This window comes from Ambystoma mexicanum, chromosome 5q (genome assembly GCF_040938575.1).
Source record: "Ambystoma mexicanum isolate Mex_15411 chromosome 5q, UKY_AmexF1_1, whole genome shotgun sequence".
Lineage (NCBI taxonomy): Eukaryota > Metazoa > Chordata > Amphibia > Caudata > Ambystomatidae > Ambystoma > Ambystoma mexicanum.
The window spans coordinates 522921846-522947085 of NC_090933.1; the positions used below are offsets into that span (position 1 = coordinate 522921846).

A 25240-nucleotide genomic window follows, 5' to 3' on the forward strand; every position below is an offset into this window, starting at 1 on the left:
GTCCTAGTGGAGTCTGTCAAATCAAATTGGCCTATACAAACAAAAGCCTAATGCCTGACCTATCTCTTGTACAAAAAGTATAAAAAGGAGAAAATGTATGCAAAAGGAAAAGTCAGTGTGATAATGTGGCTGAACCAGCTCTCCTCCCCACGTTAGGCCTCACAAGGTAAGGCGATCCTTGTAGGCAGGATGACACACTCTGGCTGAGCTTTCAACACAGTACACCGTTCACAACCGTGGATTAAGGGCCTGCCTTACCTTCCACATTTTAAAGTTCCTTTCAAAATAATGCTTCAACCAAAACGTTCATAAAGGTCCCCCGCTGCCGGGCTCAGACCTTTCACCACACTGTTTTAGTAGGTCCCCCTCTGCCGGGCTCAGACCTCGCACGATACAATTCCCCAGGCTTAATATATATCGGGTCACCCTCAATCTGGCTAGGACCACATTCGGATGTCAAAGTCTTTCGAATGTGCGTGGCTTTCTTTATAGGCCACCGCAGGACACCTTTGATTCAACAGTCACTATTTACTTTTAATATTGCTGTTTGTTCACCCTTTAGCTTCAAACAATGCACCTTTCTCTGAGACTTTCGAATGGGCTACTTCCTTTCAACAGACCACTCCGTTACTTAGTATCGCTCATCTTGCAGCTGTATTTCACTTTAAAGTTCATTCACAAGTTTGCCTTTCTTCGAGTTTCATCCACATGCGTGCAGCCTTCACTTGTGATATGGTGTTCCTACTTCATTCACTTGAACTCACACCAGTCTCTCAGGTCGCTTGCCAACTCACCGGCTGTGTGCGCTTCCTTCTTGTTGGGCGCTTTCCAACTTTGAGTCAGGTTAGTACCACAGGCTTGACCTCGCCTCCCCAACTCTGCTGTTCACACAGGAGGGTCACTGCCGTCCTTGAAACACAATGCAATATTTACTTGTGGGATCTGGCCTTCTCCATGCGTCTTTTGCTCCCTGTCGGAGGCAACGACCTCCAATAGGGAAGCCTTGGGGTTTTCGGCCTGCTACTGTCATCCCTTGGTATGTTGCTCTGTTCCAGTAGGTGTGCCTTCATCCCAGAAGGTCTGCTCGTTCTCGTGCTCCACCTTGCCCAGAGTGTGTCTTTAGGTGTTGCCTTTTATTTGTGTGAGGAGAGCTAATTAACATCAGAGAGGCTTTGATCATTCCTCTTTTAAAGAAAGATAATCTTGATCCCTCCATGCCTGGGAATTTTAGACCCATTACCAATGTATCATTTTTATTGAAGATCATAGATAAGATTGTTTACGTACAGTATCAAAAATGTGTTGAAAGCAATTACATTCTTGCTGAGGAACAATCTGGCTTTCATGCCAATCATTTTATTTTTTTATTTATTTATTTGCATTTTTAAAGCGCACAGCTGCCCTAGGGCATCGTGGCGCTGTTACAAGAAAGTTTACTTAACACAGGTGAGTATCATGAAAGCCAGTGGACATGGTTACAGACATGGTTGAAGATACGAGGTTACATGGGAACAGTGAACTTTGGGACAGCAGTATAATACAGAGATTATTTGCATTGCAGTAGAGTTATAAGAGGGATTCACTTAAACAAGGTGGTTTTCAGTGCTTTTCTGAAGGCAATGAGGGATGTTTCCGCTCTCAGTTTGGGCAGTAGGGAGGTCCATGCTTTTGGTGCTGGCTCGAGCCGCCAGCTCTTCTGGATCTTCAGAATAATATTGCGTCCATCATAGAAAAAGATAATCCTGCATTACTTCTTTTGTTAGATCTTTCCTCTGCAATTGATTTGATCAACCATGAACTTCTCGCCGAAAGACTTATCACAGTTGGTAGATGCTCCCAGTCTGCTGCAGACTGGTTCAAAACTTTTTTAGGTCCCAGATCTGCAGCAGTCTTAAAGGGGAATTTCTCCTCCATCAATCCCGAAAAATCCACGGCCCTGGGGATTAACACCCCAGAAGTCATGATAGAAACATTGGACGCCAGCCACCCCATCCAGTGGTCCAGCTCGCACTTAACCTGGGGGTAAAGATACCACGGAAAACGGAGGAGGCGTACAAACTAAACTTCCCCCCCGCTGTTCAAGGAGCTCCAGTAAGACCTAATAAGATGGAAAAAGCAAGAGGTGTCATGCCTGGGAAGAATAACAGCAGTAAAAATGAACATGGTGCCAAAAGTGCTCTACCACTGCCAGGCTCTCACAATCCCAGGAAAGACCTACAGAAGCTTCAAAGAAACATCATGAAATTCATCTGGGAGGGGTAGAAGCCGCAAATAGCCAGAAGGGTGGTGACGAGGAGCAAGGGAACGGGAGGCCTGGGAGCCCCAGAAATAGAGAGATACTGCCTGGCCGCCCAACTCTCCCCGGCATTCACCTGGTCACTAACCACCAACAGGCCTCGCTGGGCGAAACTAGAGGAGGACTGGTGCCGGAGCCCCCCAGAAGCGCTCCCACACATCATCAGACCCATTGACCCCCCCCAAAGAGGGGCCCCTAACTGCAACTAAGAACACAGTGGAGAGTTGGAGGAGGGCAGCCAGGAGATGGACCCGTGGGAGCACAATAAGCCCCCTATCCCCGATCTGGGACAACCCAGACTTCACCCCCGGAATGACACCCAATAATTTCGATCACTGGAAAACAGGAGGCCTGAAACATGTGGGAGACTTCTACACGGAGGGATCCCCGCTAACATTGGAAGAATGCAAGTGGAAATTTGGGGTGCCGGAAACAGAGAGATTCCGTTATGCGCAGATCCGACACTGGCTCTTGCACGAGGCAATGAAATCCCAGGGCTGCAGAGAACTAACGGCACTGGAGCAAACGCTCACAGCGCTTCCCCCAGAGGGAAAACATCGACCTTATATGCTGGACAGAGGAGGTCCCAACCAAAAGGAGGCCTATATGGAAAAATGGGAAAGGGACATCGGCAGAACAATTGAAATGGAAGAATGGGGGCACATATGGACCAGAACACAGAAGAGCTTGAAATGAGTCACCAACAAGGGAGGGGTGATCAAAACCTGCTACAGATGTACCAAACCCCAGAGACCCTGAATGTTAAGAAACGAACTATCAATGCTGGCCAGTTCCCACATTCACAATCTCCTAAGGACAATGAAGTTGTCCGTACTGATACGTTCAGGATTCTACGCTCCCGGCAATGCCCTGTATCCTTGGCGCATCAGGTCTTTGTTACAGCCCGGACCCGTTTCTCTGAACGTATGTGGTTGCCTTTGAAACTAGGACCCTTTTCGTCCTCCCGTGTTCACGTGCAGCGTGGTATACGATCACGTGACACACGGCTCATTAACTGTTTCAGGAAGAAGCCTGGCGCTTCTAGTTAAGTCAATTTCGTTGCGAGAAGCTGCTCTTGGTTACGTTTCCTGGTTTCTTGATTCTGGTTCTGTCTTACGGATTCTGCCCCTGTCTTGCCCTTTGATTTGTTGTTCTGAAATTTTCCCTTATGAATCATGTTCTTGCCTCGTATTATTGAACCCTGCCTGCTGTACGGACCTTCCTTCGGATTACCCTCGTCTGTTTGGATTTGACCGCCAGTTGCCGACCTCATTTTCTGCTGTACGGACATTCTTTGGATTCTATTTGCCTGCTCACTTTGTTCATTCATTTGGCTGCTGAATTGCCGGGAGGCTTGCATTTCCATTATACTCGGCGACCAAAAACTTACTGTGTATACACCTCAATCAGCGGAAGACATCAAAGCATTTTGAGTGTATCTGACTCTATATTTGAACATTGATTCCTCCGGAACACCTGCTGATTGGCTGGCCATTATTCCATCTGGGCTTCAAAGATAAGTCTCTTTCTCTCTGGTCGGAGGTTCACCTGATTAAGGTGTCCTCGTGCCATTGGGTCCGGTGACATCTTGGGACTAGAGACTAGTCACCTTAGCAGTAGCCGTCCTCGTGTCGTCGGTCTGGTGGCTATTTGGGACTAGAGACTGGCCATCCTAGGGTTTAGGCGTCCGCGTGTTGTCGGGTTTAGCTTTTCCTCCTCTGGCCAGAGAACAACGTTTGAATCTCTACACGGTGCTAAGCCTTGATTTCCTCCATTTATTCATTTTCTGAATGTCTGCTAGTTTTTTCTCATTCTTTCTACCTGCATTCTTGCCTCTTACCATCCTGTATATCCACAGGACAGATCTTGTGTTGTTTATAAGTTATCCTTTGTTTGTGTGCTAACTTTCAAGTGACCTCCTTAAATATCTCTATAGGTCACAGCTACGCTAGGACTAATTTGGTTCATCGCTTAAGTCAGAACACCCTGCACTTGGAATATTGCTGGTTCGTCGCACAGGCCCAGATGTCCCGCTGATCTCCTTCTTCTGGTCAATCTCCCAATTGGTGTGTGTGGTTTTGTTTACACACAACTGGTACATTGTCTTGAGGAATTCCACGGCTACACAACAAGGTCAAGGCTGTTGGAATCCTAACACTGAACAAGAGCAACCCAGCGATCTCACTGCAATGTTGGAGAGGATGCGCAGACACAGGCATGCTGTATCACTTGCTCTGGACATGCCCAAGGTCCACAAAATACTGGAAGGAAATTCTGGACCTTATCAAGCAGATCACAGGCCCGACGATTCCATGGAACCCAGGAATTGTCCTACTGGGCAGCACAGGGGATGGCCAATTTCCGCTGACTGGCAACTTGGCAAGACTATGCACACAACTTCTCACAGCAGCAAAGATAGCCATGGCAAGACTATGGAAACATCCGGAGGGCCCTGCAGTGAGCCTGTGGTGGGCCAAATGCTGGGACATCGCAGTCGCGGAAAAAATAACCGCCATCCGCCTGGGAAATAGAAACAAGTTCTTTGACACCTGGGCCCCCTTCCTAGACTACGCAGACCAGTTCCGTGGAATGGCAAGGAAACCACCACCCCTTCGCTGGCTAGAAAAATACGATAACGCAACTCAAAACCAGCCCCGAAGCCCACACCGAACTCACCTTCCCGAGTGCGGTCAACTCGGAACCAAGAGCAGTGGAGGGAAAGGCGAACCCCCAGAAGTGCCCCACCGCAGACATCGACTAGTTAGACCTCACAGCGAAAGACAACTGCCCAAAACAACACCCCGAAGAACTACAGAACCCCCGATTGTCCCGCCCCCAGTGGACCCCCCCATCCGCACCTGATTATGTTTTGTTTGTTAGGTTCATCTCTACACATATAACACAAGATGTGAATTGATGTGCCGGAGATGTGTGTTTACTATTAAAATCAAATAAAAAGATTAATTGAAGAAGAAAAAAATCCACTATTATGTGGAGTCCCGCAGGGGTCATGTCTGTTGCCACGTTTATTTAACATTTTCGAAATTACTATGTGATATGTTACAAACCATGGGTGTCAGGTTTACAAACTACGCTGATGACACCCAGTTGGTATTTACTCTAACTGGAGACTACGAACAAGATGCACACAGAATAAGAGAGGTTTTGTTAGCTATACAAGTCTGGATGGCTTCAAATTTGTTAGCTCTTAACGAAGCCAAAACCGAGCTTATGATAATCGGTACTCCCCAGAGATTAAAAAATCTAGAAGACAAATATCAAAGCTTTAAAATTTACAACAGCAATATTATGGTCTCTGAATACTTAAAAACACTAGGCGTTTTTATGGATTCTCACCTCTCCTTCAAAAAGCACGCTTCCTATCTTAAATCTCCATGTGCATTCTTCTCTAACCTTCTCTGGCAAATCCGCCCTTATCTAACCAAGCCCAACTTGGCCATAATATCTGGCGCGAATGTAAATTCTAAACTCGATTATTGTAACAGCCTGCTGATGGGCACTTCAAAAATCGAACATAAGAAAATTGCAAACCATCCAGAATGAAGCCGTTAGAGCGGTAAATGGCCTAAGTAAACATTCGAAGATCTCGGTCGAGAGGAGGAATCTTCACTGGCTTCCAGTTGGTCAAAGAATTACATTTAAAAGTGCTGTAATAGTTTTTAAATGCCTATTTGGTACGGGACCCAAATATCTCTCTGATGAAATACAGAAAGCACCTCTTAGGAGAAACCTGCGTTCCAACAATAATCAGGATTTACTTCAACCTCGCCAACTCCTAAAAAGAGTTGGCAGTATCAATTTTAGCTTCTAGGCCCCTGTTAGGCAGAAACCTGTGCAGTTCCCTCTGGGACCACTGCAAAAGATTTAAGACTACAGGCGTTGGCAGTAAACCCACTTGGTAGCAGTCTGCACCACACAGATTCACTGTGGTAGCTGTGGCTGAGCAGTCAGACTTCCCTCAAGAAGAGTTAGGCAGTATATAGAGGATACAAAATAGGTACAGAGGCACAGTAGTACAAACAAACACTGACCAGAGCTAGGTGTAAAAGTATAAACTTATTTATTAAAGACACACTCATAAATTACACTAGCACAGAGAAAAGGTAAGAAGGTCAAAACACAGTTACTATTACTCATATGTACATCCCTAATCATTTGTTGGACAGTTCTAAGTTAACACCACTTATTTCCAACCAGAGGTGAGCGCTTAACGTTAGATGGTACTCCAACAAGTTATTAAAAAAGGGAGGGAAAAGGTAGAAATAAAGAGAGCAGTAAGATAAAACACTTTTCACATAAGGTTAGCAAAGGCAGACAATGGTGGAACCAGGAAATTTAGTTCGGGCCGCTTTAGAGGGAGCCAGGCGAAAATATGCCCAAGATCACACACTGTCTCAAGTCTTTACAGGTGAGTAGAAAAGGTTTTACTACGTTTCCGAAAAGTTTAGTTAGGGTGTCCCAGGCCTACCCAGGGTCGAGAGCCGAGGACTAAATCTACCCCGTACAATCGGTGGCAAGGGAGGCCAGGCGGAACACAGTACCTTTAAAAGTGGAAAGGATCCTCCAGCGGTGGTAGTCGTTCCTGGTAGTGGGTGCAAGTCGCGGCGTCGTCCAGAGGAAGAGGTGATCTCGACGTGGAGGAAAGCTGAAGGTCGTTGCACTACCAGGGATGAGGCCAGCCGTGGAGTTTTCCGCACACAAAGGATTTTACCCCTCTTTCGCGGTTGAGGTAAAAAGTGGTATCCCGATTGCCGGAGTGCTTGGCACAGGCCAGGCGGCCACGAGATGCTTCGGGACGGCGAAAAGAAGGCAGCAACTGGTTGTCCCCACCAGTTAAGGGAAGAAGACTCTCCGGCGGGAGATCTCCTCTGTCGTCGGGAAAAGTGGTGAGACGGTTCCGCAGGGCTCCACCAGTGGTGTCGTCTTAGCAGGTCGGCTCAGCTTCTCCCTCTTCGGCTTCTTAGGTCCTGTGGCGACTTCTGAAGAACCAGTCCCAAAAACCCTGCTTTTATGCAGCAAACCCCCATTCATGCAGCCTAGCTGTCACTCAAACATGCTAAGTGGTGAGCGGGGTGGCTCACCACTTGGGCCAATCACACTAGAGTGCGACATGAGTTGGCAAGGCAACTCAGTCCAGGGTGCCTAAACCCCCTCCCACACCCCCTGTGGTACCCAGACAGAATGGCACCACTTTGGAGGGCTTCTGTGCAGAAGCCCGCCAAAAGTGGAACAAAGGCTCGACTCGGGTTCAGGGTTACTGAAGTGAACCTAGACGCCATTTTGGTGGCGAGTTCTGGCGAAAAATCCCACCCGGTGAATTTATTTTAATTAAATAACCCGGCGGTATCTTTAACCTTGCACCAAAAAGTGGTGCATTAAAAACAATGGGAAATCCCATTGGGAAATATTCCGGTGGAATATTTCCGTGGTATCCACTGCCACCAGCCAGAACTCGGCGAGGGGGGGACGGGACAGTACCCCCTCGACAACAGACCCAGGGGCAATCTAATTGCCCCTACCAGTACTTCCACAGTAAGATGGTTTGTACTGGCTAAGTTCCTAAGTTTAGACTAGTAAAGTTAATGGTAACTTTACTGACCCAGGGAGACAGTAGTCAGTCCCAGGGTGTGGAGTCTATGTTTGGGGGTCTCTATGACACCCCTGTGTTACTGCACTGAGGGTGCTGTGTAACACATTCCAAAAACCAATGATGGCCTATGGGGAAAATTACCCCCTAGCCCATAAGCACATAAGTCACAGAAAACACTCTCAAATCATGTCCAGGAGTGAGGGTAAAAGAGTCTCACTCCTGGCAGGAGAAAAAATAAACCCCAAAAATCCAGCAAAACTGCTGGGGGACTCACTAGGTTAGGAAATTCAGCCTGAACAGAGAATTCTCCCTAACACTTGCCCCCCCCAGACTAAGGGACAGGAGGATTTAATCCACTCCTGGATGAACCTCATACCTCTAGTCGATGACATACATCCTAGAGAGTCCATCAGCATTTTGATGGTGACACCCTGACCTGTGCTCAATGGTGAAATCAAACCCTTGGAGGCAGATTGACCATCTCAATAGTTTTGGATTTTCCCCTTTCATTTGCATTAACCATCTCAAGGGTTGGTGGTCAGTCTGAATGACAAAAGTAGATCCATACAAGTATGGTCTAAACTTCTTCAGTGCCCACACAATAGCAAAGCATTCTCTTTCGATTGTTGCCCACCTTGTTTCAGGATCCTTCAGTTTTCTACTGATGAAGCAAATGGGGTGTTCCCTACCCTTCTCATCCAGTTGGCTAAGAACTGCACCTATACCGACATTGGAAGCATCAGTTTGTACAATGAAAGTTTGGTGGTAGTCAGGAGCTCTGAGTACTGGAGCTTGGCAGAGAGCTTTCTTCAGGTTTTCAAAGGCCTGATTGCATTCCTCATTCCATTTGACCTTCTTAGGGAATTTTGGAGAGGAGATCACATTCAGGGGAGAAGCTATGGTCCCATAGTTCTCAATGAAATTCCTGTAGTACCCAGTGAGGCCTAAGAAGGCTCTCACCTGGGTCTGAGTAGTAGGTGTTGTCCAATTTTGCACAGCTTCAATCTTGCTGAGCAAAGGCCTTATTTCTCCACCTCCTACCTCATGCCCAGGGTAGACCACTTTACTCTGACCAATTTGGCATTTGCTTGCCTTTATGGTTAGATTGGCCTGCTCAAGAGCCTGCAAAACATGTCCTAAGTGGGTCACATGTTCCTCCCAGGAGTGGCTGAATACTGCAATGTCATCCGAGTATGCCATGCAGAAGTCCTCCATCCCAGCTAGAACTTGGTTTACCATCCTTTGGAATGTTGCAGGTGCATTTTTCAGTCCAAAAGGCATAACCTTGAATTGGTATAGGCCAACTGGGGTAGAAAATGCAGTTTTCTCCTTGGCATGGTCGGTCAGGGCTATTTGCCAATAGCCTGACGTAAGGTCCAGTGTGCTGAGGTACTTGGCTGCACCAAGTTTATCCACCAACTCATCTGTCCTTGGCAAAGGGTGGGCATCAGTCTTGGTGACTGCATTAAGAGCTCTATAGTCCACACAGAATCTCAACTCTTTGGATCCTGCCTTTGGTACTAACACCACTGGGCTAGACCATGGACTAGTAGAGGGCTCTATTACCCCGAGATTAAGCATCTTCTTGACCTCACCTTTGATGTGGGTTCTGACATGTTCTGACATTCTATACCCTCTGCTTTTGACTGGCAGACAGACACCAGTGAGTATCTCATGCTGTCCCCAAGGTGTCAAGCCTGGTGAAAGTGAGAACAGGGAGGCAAACTGATTTAACATAGCTTTGCACTCTTCCTGTTGCTCAGGGGTCAGATCTGAAGAGAGATTAACTCCTTCAACCTTTTCGTCCAAAGGTAAGCCTCTCAGGAGGTCAGGTCTTCACTCTCCTCCTCCTCTTCTGATGAAGCTAGAAGCAATGCTCCTACTTCTGGTCTAGAGACATAGGCTTTGAGGCGGTTGGTGTGGAAGACTCTGGGAGCTTCCCTGGGGTTGCCCAGATCCACCAGATAGTTGACCTCTCCAAGTTTTCCCACAACCTTGAAGGGTCCCATCCATTTGTCTTGCAAGGCCCTCTGCCTTGTTGGAAGCATAACTAGAACTAGCTGGTCTTGAGTGAACTCAACCAGGTTAGCCTTCTGATCATGCCAATGTTTGATCAGAGCTTGGCCAGCTTTCAAGTTGTCACTTGCTTCTGCCATCATTTGTGACATTCTCCTACGGAGACCTATCACATAGTCAGTCACTCTGACTGGCTTGGGGGAAGGAGCACTCTCCAGCCCCTCCTTAATCAGGGCCAAGGGGCCTCTGACTGGATGGCCATAGAGAAGTTCGAAGGGAGAATAACCTACTCCCTCCTGAGGGACTTCTCTATAAGCAAAGAGAAGGCATGGCAGTAGAAGGTCCCACTTCTTCTTAAGGGGTTCCTCTAAAGCACCTATCATGCTCTTCATGGTTCTGTTAAACCTTTCTACCAACCCGTTTGTCTGAGGGTGGTAGGCGGTTGAGAACTTGTAGGTGACTCCGCAGGTTTTCCACATGGCTTTCATGTAGTTGGACATAAAGTTTGATCCCCTGTCAGAGATCACCTCCTTAGGAAACCCAACCCTGGTAAAGATACCAAGGAGAGCCTTAGCCACTGCCTGAGCTGTAACAGTCCTCATAGGAATTGCCTCAGGGTACCTAGTAGCATGGTCTACTACAACAAGGATAAACCTGTTGCCTGAGGAGGTTGGGGGATCAAGGGGACCAACAATGTCAATCCCTACCCTCTCAAATGGGACTCCCACAACTGGGAGGGGCACTAAAGGTGCCACATTCTTGGAACCAACCTTACCAGAAGTCTGGCAGGTATGGCAGCTCCTGCAATATCTATCTACTTCAGCCCCCATCTTTGGCCAATAAAAGTAGAGGGAGAGCCTTTCCTTGGTCTTCTTGAAACTCAAGTGACCAGCCAAAGGAATCTCGTGGGCTAGTTGCAAGAACTGTTGTCTGTTCTCTTGGGGCACTACCAGGCGTTGGTAGGCTCCAGGTTCAGATTCAGTTGGTTCACTGTAGAAGAGGCCATCTTCCCAGTGTAACCTATACTTCCCAGGCTCTTGCCCATCAGCCTGAGAAGCTGCCTGCTGGCGGAGACCCTCCAGAGTTGGACATTCTCTTTGTCCCTTTCGGAAAGCTGTCCTGCTGGGTCCACCTTCTGCCAGTAAAGACTGCAGCTCAGGATGGTCAGCCGGGTCCAGGTCTCCAATAAGTTCTGGGCCTCCTACTAGCTCTTCTTCAGAGTCTAGTTCAACCACACAGGGTTGTACCTCCCTCTCAGCCTCGACTGGAGGTGGAGTTACAGGTGTAACTTTGGACAACCTCGGGGAAGTCCTTGTCGGAAGCACTGGAGTGCTTGCTGTAGATTTTCTTCTAGGAGTCTTGGGTTGCCCCTTTGCTCCTGATCTGGTAGTTACTGCAGTAAGTTGCTCCAGTGGGAGAGGAGTGATTTCTGTCATCATCTCCTGAGATAAACCTCGCAGGGTTTTCTCTCTTGCAGGTTTGGTGAGCTCCTGTAACCTTTTACTGGGAGGTCTGGGGGTATGTGACACAACTCCAAGAGCTTTCAGGTCATTTCCCAACAGAACCCTTCCTGGCACCTCACATTGTATACTGACAGGTATTTTTACAGCCATATCATTACACTGGATGATAACTGGTAACTGGGGACACATCTGCACAGGCCCTCCAGCTAACTTGGTGAGGCATTTGGGTGCCTTAGCAACATCCTCTGCCTTGAAAAACGATTCATCCACCACAGTTATGCTGGCCCCAGTGTCCCTGATGGCAGGAGTCTCCTGACCATTCACATGGACACTGTCCTTATAATACTCTTTAGTATTATCTGGGATAGAATTATACACATCTAAATTCTGTTGTTCCCACAACCCCAGAGAGACTAAAGAAACACTGGCTGAGATTCCAGTGGGTTCATCAGCCAGTAGTAGAAAGTTTCCACTTGCCATAGTGACTTCCTCCTCTGGAGCGAAGGCTAAGGAGACAAGCTGGACCCCTGAAGGTTTACCCTTACATCTGGGATCTCCTTTCACATGGTCAGTAGCCTTACAAACATAACAGGCCCCAAAGGTCCTTTGGAATGGAGGCTTGTTCTGACCTCCTTCTGGTTTAGCACCAGAAGGTATACTACTCTGCAGTGGTTTTCCAGGTGGCTTACCCTTATGGTTTGGTTTGGGGCCCTCTTTGGAATTAGAATTATTAGAATTCTCTTTGGAGTCTTTCCTAGGCTGTCTTCCCTCATCCTTCTTCTGAGTTGCCCCAGAATCCTTGTGAGTAGCCCTGTTGGCAACCCACAAGTCAGCAGCCTTAGCTAGTTTCCTAGGATCTAATTCCTGTGAATCAGCCAAGTGCTGTCTGAGCTCAGGAGAGCAGGCATCATAGATTGACTCCAACATTACAAGATTCCTCATTCCTTCATAAGTGTTCACTTTGTAACCCTTAATCCATCCCTCTAAGTTTTTCAACCCTTCACACACCCAGGTAGCCCAAGGGGTACCATCATGCTTTTTGAGGCTTCTAAACCTCCTAAGATACTGGGAAGGGGTCTTCCCAAACCTAGCTATTAAAGCTAGTTTCACACTTTCATACTCTTGCCTATCCTCCTCCCCCAACTCCATTACCACCTCAGTCGCAACAGGGGGAAGCCTAGAGAACAACCAGGTAAGTAAAGCATTTCCTGTGATATTCTGGAGCCCATGATTATATTCAAACTGAGACAACCAATCCAACACATCCAATTTAGGCTCATACATACCAATCAATTCCTTAGGCATCCGGGGTCTTTTAGGACTGGAACTTCTAGAGGAGCCAGAGAGAGAAGCATTCTCAACAGACAATTTCTTCATTTCTAGCTCATACTTGATCTCCATTTCCCTTAGCCTTAGTTCTTTGTCAGTTTGAGCATTAAGTTTCTTGTACTCTAACTCAAGTTTCATTTTCTCTAGTTCAAAGTATTGAGGACTAAATGTGGGACCTGGCAAAGGTCCAGTAGGTACAGCTGGTAGAGCAGACAGAGGCCTAGAGGGACTATCTACAACAGTTTCATCCTCCTCTTCTGGTTCTGACCCAAGATCATCAATATTTTGTTCAATATCAATTTCATTGCTGTTCTCTACATTTGCTGGAGTGATAGGTTCCTCTGAACCATCATCCAGACTTTGGTTTTCTAACAACCTTTCTATTAGCTCCATTTTCTTTCCTTTAGTCATGAGATTCTTATGCTTACAGAAAAGTCTTAGACAATCAGCAGTTTTTGTAGCAAGGGACTCTTGACTATAACTTTCCATAGTAGACAGGTTAAAAATGACTCTTTCTTTCTTGTGCTTAAGCTTTGTGGTTAGTTGCACTAAGGTATCTCAAACGTACTCTAAAGTGTATACGCAATACAAATCCCACCGCTGTACACCAGTGTTAGGCAGAAACCTGTGCAGTTCCCTCTGGGACCACTGCAAAAGATTTAAGACTACAGGCGTTGGCAGTAAACCCACTTGGTAGCAGTCTGCACCACACAGATTCACTGTGGTAGCTGTGGCTGAGCAGTCAGACTTCCCTCAAGAAGAGTTAGGCAGTATATAGAGGATACACAATAGGTACAGAGGCACAGTAGTACAAACAAACACTGACCAGAGCTAGGTGTAAAAGTATAAACTTATTTATTAAAGACACACTCATAAATTACACTAGCACAGAGAAAAGGTAAGAAGGTCAAAACACAGTTACTATTACTCATATGTACATCCCTAATCATTTGTTGGACAGTTCTAAGTTAACACCACTTATTTCCAACCAGAGGTGAGCGCTTAACGTTAGATGGTACTCCAACAAGTTATTAAAAAAGGGAGGGAAAAGGTAGAAATAAAGAGAGCAGTAAGATAAAACACTTTTCACATAAGGTTAGCAAAGGCAGACAATGGTGGAACCAGGAAATTTAGTTCGGGCCGCTTTAGAGGGAGCCAGGTGAAAATATGCCCAAGATCACACACTGTCTCAAGTCTTTACAGGTGAGTAGAAAAGGTTTTACTACGTTTCCGAAAAGTTTAGTTAGGGCGTCCCAGGCCTACCCAGGGTCGAGAGCCGAGGACTAAATCTACCCCGTACAATCGGTGGCAAGGGAGGCCAGGCGGAACACAGTACCTTTAAAAGTGGAAAGGATCCTCCAGCGGTGGTAGTCGTTCCTGGTAGTGGGTGCGCGGCGTCGTCCAGAGGAAGAGGTGATCTCGACGTGGAGGAAAGCTGAAGGTCGTTGCACTACCAGGGATGAGGCCAGCCGTGGAGTTTTCCGCACACAAAGGATTTTACCCCTCTTTCGCGGTTGAGGTAAAAAGTGGTATCCCGATTGCCGGAGTGCTTGGCACAGGCCAGGCGGCCACGAGATGCTTCGGGACGGCGAAAAGAAGGCAGCAACTGGTTGTCCCCACCAGTTAGGGGAAGAAGACTCTCCGGCGGGAGATCTCCTCTGTCGTCGGGAAAAGTGGTGAGACGGTTCCGCAGGGCTCCACCGGTGGTGTTGTCTTGGCAGGTCAGCTCAGCTTCTCCCTCTTCGGCTTCTTAGGTCCTGTGGCGACTTCTGAAGAACCAGTCCCAAAAACCCTGCTTTACGCAGCAAACCCCCATTCATGCAGCCTAGCTGTCACTCAAACATGCTAAGTGGTGAGCGGGGTGGCTCACCACTTGGGCCAATCACACTAGAGTGCGACATGAGTTGGCAAGGCAACTCAGTCCAGGGTGCCTAAACCCCCTCCCACACCCCCTGTGGTACCCAGACAGAATGGCACCACTTTGGAGGGCTTCTGTGCAGAAGCCTGCCAAAAGTGGAACAAAGGCTCGACTCGGGTTCAGGGTTACTGAAGTGAACCTAGACGCCATTTTGGTGGCGAGTTCTGGCGAAAAATCCCACCCGGTGAATTTATTTTAATTAAATAACCCGGCGGTATCTTTAACCTTGCACCAAAAAGTGGTGCATTAAAAACAATGGGAAATCCCATTGGGAAATATTCCGGTGGAATATTTCCGTGGTATCCACTGCCACCAGCCAGAACTCGGCGAGGGGGGGACGGGACAGTACCCCCTCGACAACAGACCCAGGGGCAATCTAATTGCCCCTACCAGTACTTCCACAGTAAGATGGTTTGTACTGGTTACGTTCCTAAGTTTAGACTAGTAAAGTTAATGGTAACTTTACTGACCCAGGGAGACAGTAGTCAGTCCCAGGGTGTGGAGTCTATGTTTGGGGGTCTCTATGACACCCCTGTGTTACTGCACTGAGGGTGCTGTGTAACACACATTCCAAAAACCAATGATGGCCTATGGGGAAAATTACCCCCTAGCCCATAAGCACATAACAAGTCACAGAAAACACTCTCAAATCATGTCCAGGAGTGAGGGTAAAAGAGTCTCACTCCTGGCAGGAGAAAAAATAAACCCCAAAAATCCAGCAAAGCTGCTGGGGGACTCACTAGGTTAGGAAATTCAGCCTGAACAGAGAATTCTCCCTAACAGCCCCCAAGATTTGGAATTCACTGCCTCGGTCTATAACAAACTATGGATCCATTAGCACTTTTAAAAAGCATCTCAAGACTTGGTTGTTTGATGATGGTACTGTGTAATCTCCTTTTACTACGTCTGCTTGCTCTTTATGTTTTTATGTTCTGTTTTGTCCTTGCGAGGGCTCTGAGGCCCTTGGGCAATTTAGCGCTATATAAAAACCAATATAGATAGATGGATAGATAATTGGCATGGGGGTATGCACTTAGGGTAAAATGCCCGACTTTGCCTGACCCGATTAATGGGACATGTCCAGTACGATGTGAGAGAGTTAGTCTGGTTACTCTTAGTCACCCTCTTCCTCGGCCCAGTGTTTGTGCAAAAATGGGAGGGGGGTGATTTCGGTAAATCGTTAAAAATAGGATGGTGTAGATGAACAAAAGGAATATCGCGTCTCACCATCGGCTATCTCACCCCCATTCCCAGAACACCGCTCACCCAGGTGATCCTCCCGCACTGGTCACCCCCAGGGTCTGGATCCAAAAGGTGATGCCCGTGCCCTGGCCACCTGTGAGAGAGATTCCTGGGGAATAACGGGTGAGAAACCTTCAGATAGATATCCTCATCCAGCTCGGAAAAATCTTTGGCTGAGGGCGTAGTGGACCTCGACTCAGCTGTCGATCTGTCTTGCTCGGTGCTCGGTCGTCGGCACTGGACGGGACGTCGGGCATCGTATATACTGCACCACTACGCCTCTTATCTCAGTTCTTGCCTTCACCCGCCCCCAAGCTCGACCGCTGCAGAGGACAATAGCGAGAGTAGAAGGCCAAAAGCCAGTAGAAGGTTAGAAAATAAGGATCCCACAGGGATACGTAGATTTAGTAGAAAATCTTTCCCAATATCACATTTTTTATTTTATTTTGTAATCCATAGAGTGAGAAAGTAATGTGGCTTACTAGACAGAAACACTGTAGGACCAACACTAAGTGTCCCCTCTCTCAAGAGAGGCATGCACCAACTGCTAACGCTTTCTGAGCGGGGTTCGATGGGAGGGGTGATGGGGAACCTGCTGGAGAGAAGAGAAGAATCCATAGAAAGAACATTATGGTGTGTCATTTCTCCTTCAATGGATTGCCTTTCTCCCGCAGACTCCTCATCAGATATACTCCCAAAGCAGTGGAACAATGAGGCGGGCAGAAAGCTCACAGCAAAAGGTTTTGTAACACCGCCCTACCAAAGCGCGCGTCAGCCCCACGGGCGACGTCCATGCTATAGAGCCTTGTAAAAGTATGGAGTGAGCACCAAGTTGCTGCACGGCAAATGTCCCTAACTGGGACGCCCCTTTGTAAGGTTGTAGATGCGGAGAACCCTCAGGTCGAGTGGGCTCTGATTCCAGGAGGAAGTTCCTTGCCTGCAAATTGGTCATATTCTGCAATACATAAGATGATTCATCAGGAAAGTGTTTACTTGGTAACAGCTGGACCTTTTCTGGCCAAGGAGTAGGCCACAAATAACTGATCAGTCTTCCTATATTCCGCCGTCCTTTCCACATAAAAAATTAAGGCCCTTTTGGGATCCAACCGATGGAAGCGCTTCTCTTCCTTAGAGAGGTGCCAAGGTGGGTATAATACAGCCAGATCTATAGCTTGCGAAAGGTGATATTCTGACACTACCTTTGGAATGCACACCGGCCTTTGCTTAAGCGTAAACCTTTTGCAAAAGAACCATAAAAATTGGGGTTTACAGCAAAGGGCCTGCAACTCGCTGACACATCTGGCAGAAGTAATGGCAACCAAAAAGGCTGTCTTTAGCATAAGCAGCCACAATGAACAAGAGTGCAAGGGCTCAAAGGGGGCAGCCATCAGGAAATTGAGAACCAGATTCAAATCCCAATCTGGGACAACAAAAGGAACCAGAGTAAAGGTATTCTCGAGGCCCTTCAGGAATTTGGCCATAACCGGAATTGTAAAAAAGTAACCTTGATCCGAAGACCTCTTGGACACAAAGTCGCCTAATATCTTTTGACTGTGGTGGCCTGAAGGTCTGCCGAGGCCAATGACAGAAGGAACTCCATCACTCTAGTGGTGGGGCAAGAGCCAGGATCAATCTCCCGTTCCCTGTACCACGCCTCAAATCTTCTCCACCTGCATGCTGTAAGGAACTCATGGTGGCAACCATAAAGACATACACAAGTGATAACAGTTCAAGGGTATTTATTAAACTGTATAAATGGGCGAGAAAAACACCTAATCTAAACCTAAATCTAAGATGGGAGCGAGATACGACCATCAAATAATAATAAAGCAGTCCTAGTGGGGTCTTGTGAAAGAAAAAGGCCCTATACTAAAAAATAAACTATTGCCAATCCTTACCGCTAAAATACAAAATAGTGTGGGATAATGTTCACCAGAAGAGAAAGAAGTGTCAACCAAATAATGAGTCAGGATGATATAACTGGGTTCTCCCTTACCCACGTTTTTAGCACGGGGAAAGGCGGGATTCTCGCGCACAGCACACTTCTGGGCTTCTCCAGCACGAGCGTCCAGTTTGTTTCCAAAATATCAGGGCCTTCTGTGGCCAAGTCTATTTTACACAAAGTCTCTTGCCTCAGAGGACCTGATGTGCTATATACAAAACAAAAAGTTCCTTTCAGTTTTTCCTCTGGTCGATGGTTTCCCTTTCTGGCGTGAATAAACGGAACGTTCCTGAAAAGCTGTCTCTGCCTCATGCTTTGCTGCCTGAGTTTTTTTCCTGAGTGTCGAGAGCCCAAGAGAGTCCAGGAGAGCCCAGCAGAGCCTATCAGAGCAAGATGGGGGTCTGAGGATCTCCAGAACATAGGTAAACTGACCCTCATACTAAACAACAAAACATTCAAAGCATTGAATAAAACACCATGAAACAATAAACAAGAATTGAATAATATCTGGATGACCTTCATCTGTCCTGGGAGAATCCCTTCACCAGGGTTTTCCAAAGTCAACTTCCCAAATCTTCAAAGGAAAATAAAAAAGTCTTCAACCAGTTCTTGTAAGTTCCAAGTCAAAACAAAAGTTCATCAAACAAAAATCCACTCGGAATAATTCTCTGGTTTCAGTTGAAAAGATCTCCTTCCCATTTCAGCCAAGAAAACAGCACCAATGGCAATCCTGGATGTCTTCATTCCAAGATTTGCCACAGTTCAAAGAATAGATTTGTCTTCTACAACTTTATAATTGGTTAGGACCTCTGCAGTACATTTGGTATAATTGTCAGGATGCTTCTCTTTGGGTTGCTGCTTTTCTCTCAACAACCACCCTTCTACTATTGTTACTATGACAACCGTCCCCTTTGTCCCACAGTATACTACTACTCCAAACCACTTCAATGTAACTTCCACTGACAGAATTATACACCACCACAGTTCAGATACTTCTGCTTCAGTTTTATATTTGGGAATAGTTAGGCATATAAAGACAAGACACTTCGACCTCTACAGGTAGGCAAGGCACTCTTCTTTCATATGCTCCAAGAAAAGGGCTGCCTCTTTTGTCTGTCTTACTGCCACAAGTATAATACGCCTATGGCCCAAGACTGACTTTCTCTCAGCTTCAATAGTCTTCAGCATTACAGGTTATTTTCTTAATCTTCTTAACAAGTACCCAGCTCCATTCCCCAGCTTATGCACACCACCTTGGTTCCAGTGATTACCCAGAAGCTGTATAGCCACTCCTCCAGCTTCAGGTAACAATGCCATACTTGTATCAGATGACACTGGACCTTTAACAACCTCACGGATCAGGTGGTTGGATCTGAATAAGACTTTTTTCACTATGGAAAGGGTTCGCCTCTTGGCTTTGGTAATGCTTGTTCTCCGCGTCAGTATAACAACTTCTACAATTAAAGAAAGATTGTTCATAATACTACAAGGTTTTGTCATCAGAGGAAAAACACATTGAGGCACACGCGACCACTCTAAGATTTGTAACCTTAAATGATTGTCAGTTATTGTATTCCCGTATAATATCACAGAGGTGATTTCAGACTACTGTCGGGAGACACAATTGGCCACACATGACCATCCTTTGATGCTGTATTTACTTGTAACTCTTCTGAAAGTCAACTTTAGTTTTCAGAATGGTTTTATCAAGCGTTCCTTGTTCAATTGAAGACACGCGACCACTTCGGCAACAGTAAAATGATCAAAAATGGATGTGATGTTCGTTTACTTTCTACGTGATCACTATGGCTTTCACTATTAATGAGCATGCTACATTTCCATTATTAGAAATATATTCAGAACAAATAGTTTGTACTCGCTTTTAAGCAGACACAAGTTACTTTAGAGCTGATTACAGTCACCGGCAAGGCTTGCTGCGTGAACCTAAACAACGTACTTCACTCAACAGCTCCAGGAACACTGCGGTTGCAGGCTGCTTCACTTTCCTGACTTCCTCAACTTCTACTACTGCTTTGGGCACACTTGGGACCCCCACCATTCTGCATCACGGTGTCCCATTCCAGCCACGTTAAATGGGAGTCTCCTTCACTTCCCAGACCCTCTGCCTGCCTTCTGCTACGGCCCTCAGGCTTCAGCACAGTCACGGCTCTGCAATCACAGCAACTCGGTGCACATGGGGAAAACTCCACTGTGAGCAAGTCTTCCTGAGTGCAGCCACAGCAATGCAGGTTTTGAAAACACAGGACCCTCTTAGAACTTACAGATGAAATCTGATGTCTCCACATTCCGGCGTCCCTTCCGTGCTCACACTTCCTCATGAATTGCCAGACTCGTGCCCTACTACTACTACTACTACTACTACTACTACTACTACTACTACTACTACTACTACTACTACTACTACTACTACTACTACTACAGCCAACCTTCCAACTCCTGCTCCAGCACCTTCTTTCTCTCCTCTCCTGCTGCAGCCTTTTATGCCTCACAGGTTTGGCAATTGGCTTCAGGTGTGAGCCATTAGTTTCAATTGCCTGACCCTTGCAATGGCTATTAGGCCTAATTGCCTGAATACTACATCTACATGCCTCTTCATACCTCTACCTCGTCTCAGTTCATCTAGGATTCTGGAACACGTAGTTTGTTTCATCAAAGGGAGAATTTTCCACTTCTTTAATTTCGCAAAAAAGCCATGAAAAGGGTGGGATTATGGGGAAAGTTAAAAAGGGGCTCATCCCACTCTTCCTGGTCTGATTCCCCCCCCCGTGTGATCCTCAATGCAGTACACCACCCCCAGGGTCACGATCAGGAAACGTCTGCAATTACCTGGCCACATGAGGAGGGTCCCAGAACAGGTTTCTGGGGAGAATACCATCAGATTCTTCACAATAGACTTCAAGCAATTTAGGGGCTAAAATAACAATCTATGCTTTATGAAGTTAAATAGTCAAACTATTCGGCCCTGGCCTCTGCTTCAATCAATAAAGCCTACCCTTTCAACAATTTCCTAAACTGTGATCCCTCAGGCTAAGGTTTCTGACACAGTACTTCAAGAATAATTGGTTGATACCAAACCAGAAAAATATTTTAGAAAACAGTGTTGGCAGACGATAGACTCATTGTCAAACAAAAGAATGTTCTTACCTCCTATAATCATCTCTTTCTTCCTCTGTCATATTGAAAAATAGAAAATCCTTTAAGGTACATGTGTTTTCCATCCATTCAATAAGTCCAAGCCTGAAAAACAAGAAAATAATGTATCACCATCACTGGGTCTGAGAAAGAAATACTTTACATATTCTAATTCTCTTCACATCGCATTTCAATGAGACTCAGGCATTAATATCATGCTAGGGTGCTCCCAATTAGATATTTCTGGTATCAGTGCATGATGAGGAAGTGAAGTACCTTATAAGAGATATACCAGTGGTACTGCTGCCTTGTAAAAGTAACTCTGAAATCAGAAGAGGATATGCACAGTGTTGAGACATTCAGCACGAGCGGTTTAGAGTGGTCAGATAAGTATTCAGCCTAAAAAGAGAGACCACAGCAACTAGTGAAATGATTCAACAGGCTTTTGTGCTGCCTTGAGGCACTTACTTTCATTAAGGATGTAACTGAGGCTTTTCTCAGCAGCATTACAAAAGAGGTCTACTATGACAAAGTCACTTGGCAAGATCCCCCCTTTGGGACTCTCAGGAGACAAGGGATGCACAAAATCTCTGAAGAGATATACAAGGGATTCCCCAGACCCATACCCATCCACCACCCCTATATACCCGCACAAGCAACTTGTCTATCCTGCAATGTGGCCTGTGAATTAAATGTTAAGTGGTTTCCCCAAACAATACATAACCCCTAAATAGGGAGGGTTCAGCCTCCTATGGATTCCCAGCTACATCTGGACCAGCAAGTTGGCCACTGCATTGCTTCCCCAACCGCATATCAAGGGAAATGGCCCAAAACCCATACCCTGCTGCTTTTCATAAATATAAAGCAAGACTGTGGAAAGGATTGCCCCCAATAAGTTATCCTTGCAGGGATAGAGGAGATGAAGATACATCACCAAAGCAGTTGTCAATGATTCACTATGTCCGCACTTGACTGTGACAGTAATGCTGACAAGTGAATGGAGAAAGCCTATTGGTCATTTGGAGGATAGAGGTTCTTCCTTCACGAGCCTACATAGGAGGAGCAGCTCCACTTACCAATTCCCTAAGCCACAAAAAAATTAATAAACACCAAGAAGATGCTGGTACGCTATTGTGCAGCCACAAAACAAACTTTCGTCTGACTTCAAATTGGCAGACCAGGCTTTTAGGTATTAAGACTCTGCAGCACCAACAATAATTGCCACTTATCACCAACAGGGTAATAATGATCAGGGACACCAGACGAGCTTCAGGATAAGCCTGAGAGGACATAGGACGATCTAGAGAAACAAGGAAAGAACCAATCACTATCAGAGGACCAACCAAATAATTAACCATTGCAATTAACGAACAAGCACGGCAATCAGGGAAGACATCAAAAGTACCAAGAGACAGATAGGAGATGATGCTTGGAACTATATCCCAGTCACTGGGAGAGAGAAGACGGAAATATCGACCTCAGAAGATGCTGGGAGCTATACCCCAGACAGAAACCATACCTACAATGAGACTTGAGAGCAATATCAAAGAGCATGGGAGAGACCAGATATAGAGAGGAGGGGGGAAGATACATTTCTTTCGAGCCGCCTTTGATCTAGTACCTCGAGACATACTATGGCGGAAACTGGAACGACTGGGTTGCCCTGAAGAACTCCACTAGTACTTGAGGCTTATCCATCATAATACCACTGCTAGGCTTAAACTGGACTCTCAGGGCACAATGACTGATTTAATTGTCCAGAATAGGGGAGTCAAGCAGGGTTGCGTGACGGCTCCATTTTTGTATAATTTATTTACCCCTGTAGCGGTTTCAGCAGTGCATAACTGTCCCCCCACAGTTGGATCTGAGCATTGCCCTGTACTTGCTTATGCCGACGATCTTATCATATTGGATCACACATTCAGTGGGTTACATAGGTTGGCAATCGCACTGTGGGGATATGCAGAGACAAATGGTCTAATTATCAATCAAGAAAAGACACAATTTATGGTATTCTCAGGAAGGAAGCTCACCCAACCCAAATTAATCATCCAAGATCACGAAATAAAATATACTCCCACATATAAATATCTGGGAGTGGAAATTGATGCAACTGGTGATTATATCTCCTGTATTAAATCACGCTCAATTAAAGCAGCACAACTAACAGCTTTGATCCATCGTTTTACTATTAAGAACTGTGGATATACAATAAGAGGTGTTCGCCAGTTATTTACGCAAGTTCTCGACAGCTTGGATGCGCCGTTATCCATTGATTTGAAATGGCTCCAACTGGTTGAGGGAAAATTCTGGAGGAGAATACTAGGCCTCCCACAATGCATACCAATGGCCATAATTAGGCTCGAATTAGGCCTCGTATCTTTAAAATCAATCGTGATGAAAAGAAGAGTCGAGACATAACACAAGATGTGCAAAAACCCGGTGAATTCGCTGATGGCCTCCATCTATCAAGAACTTTCCAAGGAGTCATGTAACTATCCCTTAAAAGCAAAAATTGAATCTTTTCATAAAGCTATATGTTGGATTCCCAGTTGGAGCGGAACTAGTAACTCTACGCAAATTGCTTTGTCCAAACGTGTTGACCTCTGGGACTGGCTGGAAAATTATGAGCACTTGAGCAAACTTAAAAAATACCAGTTTGTACATTATATTTTATACTCATTGAAGAACACACAGAACTATTTGAATTTGTGCCCTTCCAGTAGACTCAGACGTTTTCTTCTTCTTTTGAGAATAGATCATCTACCGGTCCTTGCTAACAAAGGATGCTACAACCAACTGACCATAGTAGCTAGATTCTGCCGGGTGTGAAAAAACCCCCAAATCATCGAAACAGCTAAACATTTATTCATTACGTGTCCCCTCTTGTTAAAAGTATACCACTTGTACTATGGTAATCATGTTTATGATTTGGAATCCATTGAGGAACTTATGTTTTGGTATCACAGTGTGAATTCAAATAGTCTAAAAGTACATATGGCAATGTATAACATATAGCTCAGGACTGAAACACTGTTGGGTATATCCATTTAAGATCTAAGCAACTGCTCACAGTGATTCCTGTATTCTTTATGCAACGTGCAAAACAACTGAACACCATCAGGTTGTTAGATCAGATCATACTACATTATGGAGTGCCTTTGCAGATTCAAAGTGACAATGGGTCACATTTCAAAGGCAAATTAATTCAGGAGTATTGTCAGGAAAAGAGCATTGAGTGGTTGTATTACGTACCTTATTATCCGCTGCTTCAGGGTTAATTGAACGAATGAATGGGTTATTAAAAGAATAGTTGCGCAAATCTGGAGATGGCAATTTGGCAGGCTGGCGTGATCGTGTGTTTGATGCAGTGCAAGTATTAAACAATAGACCTGTGAATGAGCATGAAAAACCTTTAATGCGATTAATGACTCCTACTTTACAGGTTCAACCCAATTCAGTCAGAGAAACACTATTGTACTGGGAAATTACTCCCGGTTCTTTAGCTCCCTATCGAGCAACTCCAGAGTCAGCAGGGGTAGACTTGCATTCCCATGAAGAAATCAGATTGGACCCGAGAGGGATGGTTGTAATTGAAACAGGGGTTGGAGTACAAATTCCCCCAGAGCATATGGGATGGATTGCCCCTAGATCTGGCCTAGCATTGAAGGGAGTTCAAGTGTTGGGAGGGGTAATTGATGCTGATTACCAAGGCGAGATTACAGTCATCCTAATGCATAGTGGGGACCAATTGTTATCGATCCACAAGGGTGATCGAGTGGCCCAATTGATCATTATTCCCGTTAAGTTGTCCATGATTAAGAAGGGGGAGCCTCCTACAGTGTTAACTACCCGCGGGGATCGCGGTTTTGGTTCTTCAGACAGTATGGTACCGGGTGCAAAGGTGTGGGTGGAAAAGCCAAGTGGCCCACCAGTGCCCGCAGATGTCATTGCATCAGGCAAATATCAAGTAGTTCTAGTCATGGAGCCTGGTAGAAAGAAATGGCAATATGTGCCCGCAGACAAATGTTACCTGAGAGAGTGATGTACAACACTGATACCTCTTTTCTGGGTTTGCCTTGTAGATCCTGTGTCTGGCTGGTGTAATTGTGATACTAAATGGACTCCATTTGGGAGAGTTAAACAGCCTGCTGCTACCAACGAAAAATGTCACATCTGTGCCAGTGATCAAGGGGATACTGATAGTGATGAATAATGTTGTCCCAAAGCAGCCTTATGCCGATGCCGAAAAGCCAGCCAGACCGAAGAC

The 25240-nt window shown here is 45.9% G+C and overlaps 1 protein-coding gene across 1 annotated transcript in view; it reads right to left on the reverse strand.

The window, feature by feature from the left end:
- The window catches only part of PRKDC (protein kinase, DNA-activated, catalytic subunit), a 3362625-nt gene that overhangs the window by 203657 nt on the left and 3133728 nt on the right, over positions 1-25240 (reverse strand). The window contains exon 80 of the mRNA XM_069621025.1: positions 20983-21075. Within this exon, the coding sequence (XP_069477126.1) occupies positions 20983-21075 (93 nt within the window). The remainder of the gene's footprint in view (positions 1-20982; positions 21076-25240) is intronic.